The sequence below is a fragment of the Lethenteron reissneri genome, chromosome 16, assembly GCF_015708825.2.
Source record: "Lethenteron reissneri isolate LAM-NWPU_2019-01 chromosome 16, ASM1570882v1, whole genome shotgun sequence".
In the NCBI taxonomy this organism is placed as follows: Eukaryota; Metazoa; Chordata; class Hyperoartia; order Petromyzontiformes; family Petromyzontidae; genus Lethenteron; species Lethenteron reissneri.
In genome coordinates, this window is record NC_083794.1 from 5,264,949 (window position 1) to 5,276,820 (window position 11,872).

The 11,872-nt window shown below is 46.4% G+C and overlaps 1 protein-coding gene across 1 annotated transcript in view; it reads right to left on the minus strand.

Annotated features, from left to right (window-relative positions):
* B3GLCT (beta 3-glucosyltransferase) overlaps positions 1–6,281 on the minus strand; it is a 52,105-nt gene extending 45,824 nt beyond the window's left edge. Inside the window, 1 exon segment of the mRNA XM_061552223.1 lies at positions 5,969–6,281. Within this exon segment, the coding sequence (XP_061408207.1) occupies positions 5,969–6,083 (115 nt within the window). The 5' untranslated portion in view covers positions 6,084–6,281.
* Positions 6,282–11,872: the final 5,591 nt, after the last annotated feature.

The window sequence follows — 11,872 nt, forward strand, 5'->3', positions numbered from 1 at the left end:
TACTGCAGTTAAGTTTGACGATTCACGTAGCAATTGGAGAATCACAAAATCACCACATTCTACTTATTCACATGGTATACACGTTGTAATCAAACATCACGTACATTATAATACCTACAGGACACACGTGATGTACACAACACACACGCATGTACTCGCATTACTCGCCTGTACTATACTCACACAAGGTGACACACACTACACGTGGCACGTGTGTGGAACTCACACAGTACACATGTGTACTGACTCAAGGTACCTCCGTGTACTAACAAAGAACACAGTACACACGTGATGTACACAACACACACACGCATGTACTCACATTACTCGCCTGTACTATACTCACACAAGGTGACACACACTACACGTGGCACGCGTGTGGAACTCACACGGCACGAGTCACACACTCTCACACACACACACGTGTACTCAGCGCATCACACGTGTACTCAGCGCATCACACGTGTACTCAGTGCATCACACGTGTACTCAGTGCATCACACGTGTACTCACACAGTCGACACACACCATGCACGTGTAGTATTCTCACGCAGTACTCTCGTACAGTACACACGTGTGGCTATCGCAGTATACACGTGTGGTACTCGCAGTACGTGTGGTACTCGCAGTATACACGTGTGGTACTCGCAGTACGTGTGGTACTCGCAGTATACACGTGTGGTACTCGCAGTACGTGTGGTACTCGCAGTATACACGTGTAGTACTCACAGTACGTGTAGCCCTCGCAGTACGTGTGGTACTCGCAGTACGTGTGGTACTCGCAGTATACACATGTAGTACTCACAGTACGTGTAGCTCTCGCAGTACGTGTGGTACTCGCAGTACGTACAGAACTCGCAGTACACGTGTAGTACTACTGCGTACTACACGTGTGTGTGTGTGTGGTATTCACAGTAGTACTACACGTGTGTGTGTGTGTGATACAGTAGTACTACACGTGTGTGTGATACTCACACACACACACACGTGTAGTACTACACGTGTGTGTGTGTGTATGATACTCACAGTAGTACTACACGTGTGTGTGTGTGATACTCACAGTAGCACTACACGTGTGTGTGTGTGTGGTACTCAAAGTAGTACTACACGTGTGTGTGTGGTACTCACAGTAGTACTACACGTGTGTGTGTGGTACTCAAAGTAGTACTACACGTGTGTGTGTGGTACTCACAGTAGCACTACACGTGTGTGTGTGGTACTCACAGTAGTACTAAACGTGTGTGTGTGGTACTCAAAGTAGTACTACACGTGTGTGTGTGGTACTCACAGTAGTACTACACGTGTGTGTGTGGTACTCAAAGTAGTACTACACGTGTGTGTGTGGTACTCACAGTAGTACTACACGTGTGTGTGTGGTACTCACAGTAGTACTACACGTGTGTGTGTGGTACTCACAGTAGTACTACACGTGTGTGTGTGTGGTACTCACAGTAGTACTACACGTGTGTGTGTGGTACTCACAGTAGTACTACACGTGTGTGTGTGGTACTCAAAGTAGTACTACACGTGTGTGTGTGGTACTCAAAGTAGTACTACACGTGTGTGTGTGGTACTCACAGTAGTACTACACGTGTGTGTGGTACTCACAGTAGTACTACACGTGTGTGTGTGGTACTCAAAGTAGTACTACACGTGTGTGTGTGTGGTACTCACAGTAGTACTACACGTGTGTGTGTGTGATACAGTAGTACTACACGTGTGTGTGTGTGATACAGTAGTACTACACGTGTGTGTGTGTGATACAGTAGTACTACACGTGTGTGTGGTACTCACAGTAGTACTACACGTGTGTGTGTGATACAGTAGTACTACACGTGTGTGTGTGTGATACAGTAGTGCACGTGTGTGTGTGATACTCACAGTAGCACTACACGTGTGTGTGTGATACAGTAGTACTACATGTGTGTGTGATACAGTAGTACTACACGTGTGTGTGTGTGGTACTTACAGTAGTACTACACGTGTGTGTGTGATACAGTAGTACTACACGTGTGTGTGTGATACTCACAGTAGCACTACACGTGTGTGTGTGGTACTCACACACTACACGTGTGTGTGTGTGATACTCACAGTAGCACTACACGTGTGTGTGTGGTACTCACAGTAGTACTACACGTGTGTGTGTGTGGTACTCACAGTAGCACTACACGTGTGTGTGTGTGGTACTCACACACTACACGTGTGTGTGTGGTACAGTAGTACTACACGTGTGTGTGTGTGATACTCACAGTAGTACTACACGTGTGTGTGTGGTACAGTAGCACTACACGTGTGTGTGTGTGGTACTCACACACTACACGTGTGTGTGTGTGATACTCACAGTAGCACTACACGTGTGTGTGTGTGTGGTACTCACAGTAGTACTACACGTGTGTGTGTGTGTGTGATACTTACAGCAGTACTACACGTGTGTGTGTGTGTGGTACTTACAGTAGTACTACACGTGTGTGTGTGGTGTGGTACTCACAGTAGTACTACACGTGTGTGTGTGTGGTACTCACAGTAGCACTACACGTGTGTGTGTGTGATACTCACAGTAGTACTACACGTGTGTGTGTGGTACTCACACACTACACGTGTGTGTGTGTGATACTCACAGTAGCACTACACGTGTGTGTGTGATACTCACAGTAGTACTACACGTGTGTGTGTGTGATACTCACAGTAGCACTACACGTGTGTGTGTGTGATACTCACAGTAGCACTACACGTGTGTGTGTGTGGTACTCGCAGTAGTACTACACGTGTGTGTGTGATACTCACAGTAGTACTACACGTGTGTGTGTGTGATACAGTAGTATTGCACGTGTGTGTGTGTGTGATACTCACAGTAGCACTACACGTGTGTGTGTGTGATACTCACAGTAGTACTACACGTGTGTGTGTGTGATACTCACAGTAGCACTACACGTGTGTGTGTGTGATACTCACAGTAGCACTACACGTGTGTGTGTGTGGTACTCGCAGTAGTACTACACGTGTGTGTGTGATACTCACAGTAGTACTACACGTGTGTGTGTGTGATACAGTAGTATTGCACGTGTGTGTGTGTGTGTGATACTCACAGTAGCACTACACGTGTGTGTGTGATACTCGCAGTAGTACTACACGTGTGTGTGTGGTACAGTAGTACTACACGTGTGTGTGATACAGTAGTACTACACGTGTGTGATACTCACAGTAGTACTACACGTGTGTGTGATACAGTAGTACTACACGTGTGTGATACTCACAGTAGTACTACACGTGTGTGTGTGTGATACAGTAGTATTACACGTGTGTGTGTGTGATACTCACAGTAGTACTACACGTGTGTGTGTGATACTCACAGTAGCACTACACGTGTGTGTGTGAGGTACTCACAGTAGTACTACACGTGTGTGTGTGGTACTCACAGTAGCACTACACGTGTGTGTGTGTGATACAGTAGTACTCCACGTGTGTGTGTGGTACTCACAGTAGTACTACACGTGTGTGTGTGTGTGTGGTACTCACAGTAGCACTACACGTGTGTGTGTGTGTGTGGTACTCACAGTAGTACTCCACGTGTGTGTGTGTGTGTGGTACTCACAGTAGCACTACACGTGTGTGTGTGTGTGATACTCACAGTAGTACTACACGTGTGTGTGTGTGATACTCGCAGTAGTACTACACGTGTGTGTGTGTGATACTCACAGTAGTACTACACGTGTGTGTGTGTGATACTCACACTAGCACTACACGTGTGTGTGTGTGTGGTACTCACAGTAGCACTACACGTGTGTGTGTGTGTGTGGTACTCACAGTAGCACTACACGTGTGTGTGTGTGGTACTCACAGTAGTACTACACGTGTGTGTGTGGTACTCACAGTAGTACTGGTGTGTGTGATACTCACAGTAGCACTACACGTGTGTGTGTGTGGTACTCGCAGTAGTACTACACGTGTGTGTGTGTGTGATACAGTAGTACTACACGTGTGTGTGTGTGTGATACTCGCAGTAGTCCTACACGTGTGTGTGTGTGGTACTCGCAGTAGTACTACACGTGTGTGTGTGTGTGTGATACTCACAGTAGTACTACACGTGTGTGTGTGTGATACTCGCAGTAGCACTACACGTGTGTGTGTGATACAGTAGTATTACACGTGTGTGTGTGATACAGTAGTATTACACGTGTGTGTGTGTGATACTCACAGTAGTACTACACGTGTGTGTGTGTGATACTCACAGTAGTACTACACGTGTGTGTGTGTGTGTGATACTCACAGTAGTATTACACGTGTGTGTGTGTGTGTGATACTCACAGTAGTACTACACGTGTGTGTGTGTGTGATACTCGCAGTAGTACTACACGTGTGTGTGTGTGATACTCACAGTAGTACTACACGTGTGTGTGTGATACAGTAGTACTACACGTGTGTGTGTGTGTGATACTCACAGTAGTACTACACGTGTGTGTGTATGTGGTACTCACAGTAGTACTACACGTGTGTGTGTGTGTGGTACTCACAGTAGTACTACACGTGTGTGTGTGATACTCACAGTAGTACTACACGTGTGTGTGTGTGATACTCACAGTAGCACTACACGTGTGTGTGATACTCACAGTAGTACTACACGTGTGTGTGTGTGATACTCACAGTAGCACTACACGTGTGTGTGTGATACTCACAGTAGTACTACACGTGTGTGTGTGTGTGGTACTCACAGTAGTACTACACGTGTGTGTGTGGTACTCACAGTAGTACTACACGTGTGTGTGTGATACAGTAGTACTACACGTGTGTGTGTGATACAGTAGTACTACACGTGTGTGTGTGATACAGTAGTACTACACGTGTGTGTGTGTGTGTGTGATACTCACAGTAGTACTACACGTGTGTGTGTGATACAGTAGTACTACACGTGTGTGTGTGTGTGATACTCGCAGTAGTACTACACGTGTGTGTGTGATACTCACAGTAGTACTACACGTGTGTGTGTGATACAGTAGTACTACACGTGTGTGTGTGTGATACTCGCAGTAGTACTACACGTGTGTGTGTGATACTCACAGTAGTACTACACGTGTGTGTGATACTCGCAGTAGTACTACACGTGTGTGTGTGTGATACTCGCAGTAGTACTACACGTGTGTGTGTGTGTGATACTCACAGTAGTGCTACACGTGTGGTACTCACAGTAGTACTACACGTGTGTGTGGTACTCACAGTAGTGCTACACGTGTGTGGTACTCACAGTAGTACTACACGTGTGTGTGTGTAATACTCACAGTAGTACTACACGTGTGTGTGTGTGTGGTACTCACAGTAGTACTACACGTGTGTGTGTGTGGTACTCACAGTAGCACTCCACGTGTGTGTGTGTGGTACTCACAGTAGCACTACACGTGTGTGTGTGTGGTACTCACAGTAGTACTACACGTGTGTGTGTGTGGTACTCACAGTAGCACTACACGTGTGTGTGTGGTACTCACAGTAGTACTACACGTGTGTGATACTCACAGTAGTACTACACGTGTGTGTGGTACTCGCAGTAGTGCACGTGTGTGTGTGTGGTACTCGCAGTAGTACACGTGTGTGTGTGGTACTTACAGTAGTACTACACGTGTGTGTGTGATACTCACAGTAGTACTACACGTGTGTGATACTCACAGTAGTACTACACGTGTATGTGATACTCGCAGTAGTACTACACGTGTGTGTGTGATACAGTAGTACTACACGTGTGTGTGTGTGGTACTCACAGTAGTACTACACGTGTGTGTGTGATACAGTAGTACTACACGTGTGTGTGTGTGGTACTCGCAGTAGTGCACATGTGTGTGTGTGGTACTCGCAGTAGTAAACGTGTGTGTGTGTGATACAGTAGTACTACACGTGTGTGTGTGTGTGTGGTACTCGCAGTAGTACACGTGTGTGTGTGGTACTTACAGTAGTACTACACGTGTGTGTGTGTGATACTCACCCAGAGCGATCGCCACCAACGCGCAGCTGAGCGCGGCCCGAGCAGAAGCCGACATCACCGGATCGTGTTGGCCGCAAGCGTCACGCTCGCTCTCACCACACCAAGAAGAACGCATCTGTTGTTATTAATAACAATAGTGCCTATCAGTGCCTTGTGTGTGTGTGGGGGGGATCACACAGTGAACGCTCAGAGCGGAGGAAGCCGCCCGCTTAAATCCTGCGCCGCGGCGTGGCCGGGTCGAGGTGGCACCTTCCTGGCTCGCTCACAGCCATCGTGGGCCACCCCAAACCCACAGCCCCTTGTGTCAGTCAGGCAGGGCTCTCTCTCTGCCTTGTTACAGAGTAATTCAGACCTTGCTGGTCAACCCGTGCCACTTGTACATCCCAATGTTCATCCTGCAAAGTCACATCATCACAAGGGAGAAACACAAAAAAAAAATTTGTAATGAATATGTAGTTTTTTTCTGTACTAAAGCCTGGCAATTCATTGTGTCAGTGCTCTCTGTCTTGTTACAGAGAAATTCAGACTTTGCTGGTCACCCCGTGGCCCCTTGTACATCCCAATGTTCATCCTGCAAAGTCCCATCATCACAAGGGAGAAACACAAACAATTTTTGTAATGCATATGTAGTTTTTTTGTCTGTACTAAAGCCTGTCAACCCCATTTGTCAGTGCTCTCTGCCTTGTTACAGAGAAATTCAGACCTTGCTGGTCACCCCGTGCCCCCTTGTACATCCCAATGTTCATCCTTTAAAGTCCCATCATCACAAGGGAGAAACACAAACAATTTTTGTAATGCATATGTAGTTTTTTGTCTGTACTAAAGCCTGGAAATGCCTTGTGTGTCAGTGCTCTCTGCCTTATTACAGAGAAATTCAGACCTTGCTGGTCACCCCGTGCCCCCTTGAAAATCTCAACGTTCATCCTACAAAGTTCCATCATCACAAGGGAGAAACACAAATACACACAAAATAGTTTTTGTAATGCATATGTAGTTTTTTGTCTGTACTAAAGCCTGTCAACCCCGTGTGTGTCAGTGCCCTACCTTATTACAGACCAATTCATACCTTATTGGTCACCCCGTGCCCTTGTAAATCTCAAAGTTCATCAATACAAAGTTCCATCTCAAGGGAGAAATTGAGAGAAATACAAATAACTTTAATCGATCTGACAGCTACAGGCTTAGTGCGGCCTGGAAGCGTATTATTAAATAATATATATTACAATTACAATTCCTTATAGGGGAAACAAATACTAATTAATAACAATTTAATGATTACCAATCTATTATATAATTACAATACCCTCCCCCTCTCCAGCAGCAGGGTGACGGAGGAGCGAATGGAGCTTAATGTGGTGACTTAAACGGTGCCATTCTTTGGTCTAAAATTGTTGCGACAAGGTAATGAAAGAGGCTGTCTCTGGTGTAAGCCAATAGCTTTCAAGGACAATGCACACATTACCAAAGCATGTCTGTTTGCATGTTTTGCCACAATCATGTGTGGTTAATGCCTTATTATAGGTGTCTATTTGGTGATTGGTCATCTTAACACCTGTATTCTTGCAGGAAAATGAAAAGCCTTTTCTTTTTGTCATCATATTGATACTGCCAAAAAGGGTCCCATAGATATCTGGAATTTAATATTGTCCTGCCGTGAACGGATCCCATTGTGTTCAGTGAGAGCTCTTTCTGAAAACCATGATTTGTTCAACAGGCCGTACTCTTCTTCTTGGTTCTTTCGGTAAAATCATGTAGAAGGGAAAGAGCCAAGAAGATGAATCCCTGCAGTCACGAAAGCTTTAAATCGAAATTTAGGCCGTACTCTGCTGATGAGACCCAAAACAATATTATCCAGTCCAGGGTGTGCCTAATACAGTAGACAAATGCAAATGAAAAACACTGATTCAGAAGACCCAGAGAATAACGAACGATAATGTTTGTTTATATATAAGTGATGAAACAGCAGAATCAGCAGAGGTGGCAGCAGATTGGAGAGGTCTTCAACAGTGGATTGACAAAGTCTGATGATGATGTTGATTATTACCTCGAATTCAACTACCTACTGCACAACACATTTGAAATACTTGCATTAGCACCTGAATCACAAAGTACCAAGCACTGTCAATAACAATGAGTGTTGTCATTGGATATAAAAAAAATTAAATAAAAAAACACAAACTTGTAGTAAAGACATCTCAAAGAATGGCCCAGGAAGATTATGCCAATGCACTGCTTCTATTGGTGTCACTTATATTGTCATATACGGGATATATATTTATGTATTTGTATCTGGTGCTCTGTGTGAAAGTCACGTGTACAAATCATTGCATGTCAGTCAGTACGTGTCAGTTATAATTATGCAAGTTTCTTCTGCAGTTTAAGTGGCTCCATCGTGCTCTGTAAAGTGTCACCACACAACAATTTCATTAATCCATTTAAGGCCCTATAGATAATAATTTTCACTTATTACGCAAGTTTTCACAGCCAATATTAGGATTAATAATATATTTTTGGGTGAGGCCTTGAAATTATTTGAATAAATCTGTTTCGTCCAGCACCCTCCAACATCCGACACATCCATACAAAAATGTCACGTTTACAAACGTTTAACGAGCTAATTATGACTGTTTCAGCTCACTGCTAAGTTGACAAACAATCCTAATAAATTCAGCAATTAGCTACACTGGCTAACCCAGTTTAATCAGATGTGGATGTTTGGATTCTGACCCAGGATGGTTTGGGATCTGGTTCAGTGTCCCAACATGTGTACTGTATACTCTTTGGTTCTTTCGGTAAAGTCACAAGCGCCAGAATTCAGGTGAAAATCGCTGATGTCTGCTGCTGACATCGCAGCTGTCGCGATTTTCACCTGAAGACAGACTCTTGTGTAGCGTTCGAAACGTCGTGATTTGTTTTATTTTATTTCTACCTCCGTGACTTTACCGAAAGAACCAAAGACTATGGATTCCTGTAGTAATAAAAGCTTCAAATCAATGTGTGCGGTATTATGAACCATATGAACCACCCAGCCACCTCATATAAAACATGACTTACTTCCAGCCAATCTTACATATATTTCTGGCTACCAGAGCACACAATTTAACGTCTCATTTTATGAATGTTGTATTTGCTTAGAACTATATAGGAACCTTTCATTGCATTTGTCCTGATAAATTACATAATATGTAATTAAACCCATTCAATAAAACTGCATATATTTGAGCATTTTTGAACTTCAGTGATGACACCAGTCGACACTGGCTGACGTTTGCTCAAATGATGGAGCACTCGCCTATTCCAGCTGGCTTCTGTTACTGGTAGGAACCTCCTGGTTACACCAGCCCACAGGGGATTATTGTGTCCGTCCGTCGTGAAGGGAGGGGCTGGGTGGGGAGGGTGGGGAGGGGCTGGGTGGGGTGGGGTTGGGTGGGGAGGGGCTGGTCACCCCGTGGTGCCCTTATAAAACTCAACGTTTAACCTACTCACGCCGGCTTGTGCCCGCCCTCACAGTCGGACATATTTGCGGAATACACCACGCCGCCGTTGACCCTGGCCATTGACCGAGCAACCCGACGTTCCTACCAGCTCCCTCCGCAGGAATGTGTTTAATAAATGATAATCCCTCTTGCAAAGAATGGCCAACCTCACGCCCCCTGCCGGCCAGTCTCATAAAGGGCATCTGCCAACTCGTAAGCTCTGGTTTAATAGTGAAATAATTTAGTTTATCCAGGAGTGTCTTCATACGACACAACTCTCTTTTTTCAGGAGAGTTCTACATTGTGATGTTTTTACTAGTCCCTCACTGAGGCTCGACTATTTTAAGGTGTATGCAGCAGGAGGCGATGATGCTATGCGAAAACACAATTGAGTAATTCGCAGGGGTTTATTTGCATTGGAATATTTGGTTAAATTGTATGGGTTTTTTTAATGGGAAACCCATGCATAAGAAACTACACAGAGAAAGGGAATTACACTTAGGCCTGCCGCCCAGGCCAATCCCTGCTTGACGAGGCTCATAAACCTGAAACTGGTCCCGAATGTAAATGTTTAAACCAGAGGGCCGTCCATAAATGACGTCACGCGATTTTGGACGATTTTTGACCCCCCCCCTCAAATATGACGTCACAAAGCTCTGCCCCCGCCCCCAAAATAAAACATGCTTCAAATCGCTTTAAACTATTGACATTGTTGTGCGTATTTAATGTGCCGCTGCACTCTGATGTTGTCGGAGAAAACATTTATTAAAAAGTCTATTTAATTAAGTAGAACGTGGCGTCTATATTTATTTAAAGTTGCCCATTTTGATGTGACGTCACATTTCTCAAACCCCCCCCCCTCGTTACACATCGTCACAAATGTGTGACCCCCCCCTCCCCTAGTTGCGTGACGTCATTTATGGACGGCCCCCAGGTAAAAGCCCGCTGAGCTTATAGCTCTTTTTTTATTTTATCCTTTATTTTAAGTTCGCTTGCGTGCTTGCTTGCGCGCTTGCGACCGTGCAAATCTCTCGGTCGTTTTTTAACCCACTTCCCGTGATCCAATCGAGCTGACGTTTTCCACACAGACTCGTTGTGCGTGACAATTAATTTTCGTGAAAATTTTTTTCAAAATTTTACACTTTTTAGGGAATATTTTTTAAATATTTAATTACCAATTGCTTAATGGTGGCAATCATCTGACCCATAGGTGGCAGCCATCTCAAGCCAGAGGACGAGCGGACTCTAGCCGCCACGCATATAAAGGATTTATAGTGAAAAACTTTTTTTTACTGGTTAATTTTTTCAGAATCGACCTGGCCACAAATGAAAGCTCAAAGAAGAGCCTCGTCGTGTGGATATTTACATCAGCCAAATACTCTAAACGCATGTTTCTGGATTCTACTGGGAATGTTGGTCCAGATGATGGCTTTCGACTGATGGACCAACATTTTATCTTACGTCAAGAAGTATGCGTCTTAATTAGCATTGCACGTGGAAGACTTTGGCTCAGGAGCCCCAAATGACCATTTTAGATCACCAATTGGACCCGTCTGCTGTTTCTCACAATGTATTGTACGTGAAAAACATAGATTCAGCAGGCTCATGTACCAAGAGTATTATTTTTATTGATCTCAATTGCCTTTTAAAATAAATCTATCCCGTGTCTCTGTGGAACATCAGTCCAATAAGATAGATTTGGGGCAGTTATTTTATATTTTCAGTCATCAAACATTCACATTCGTTTCGAACCGTGAGGGAGCCCATCGTGTATTGGCAGTGCGGGGGGGGGGGCCTGACCACGCGTTGAGGGGGGCCCGGACCACGCGGTGAGGGGGGGGGCCCTTACCGTGCGGTGAGGGGGGGGGCCTGGCCATGCGTTGAGGGGGGGGGGCTGGCCATGCGGTGAGGGGGGGGGCCTGGCCATGCGGTGAGGGGGGGGCCCTGGCCGTGCGGTGAGGGGGGGGGAGCCTGGCATTGTTGTGAGGGGGGGCACTGGCCATGCGTTGATGGGGGGGGCCCTGACCACACGGTGAGGGGGGGGGCCCTGGCCGTGCGGTAATGGGGGGGGGGGGCCTGGCATTGTGGTGAGGGGGGGCACTGGCCGTGCGGTGAGGGGGGGGGGGGCTTGGCCGTGCAGTGATGGGGGGGGGGCCTGACCACGCGGTGAGGGGGGGGGGGCCCTGGCCGTGCGGTAATGGGGGGGGGCCCTGGCCACGCGGTGAGGGGGGGGGGCCCTGACCACGCGGTGAGGGGGGGGGCACTGGCCGTGCGGTGAGGGGGGGCCCTGGCCACGCGGTGAGGGGGGGGGCCCTGGCCGTGCGGTAATGGGGGGGGGGGAGCCTGGCATTGTGGTGAGGGGGGGGGCACTGGCCGTGCGGTGAGGGGGGGCCCTGGCCACGCAGTGAGGGGGGGGGCACTGGCCGTG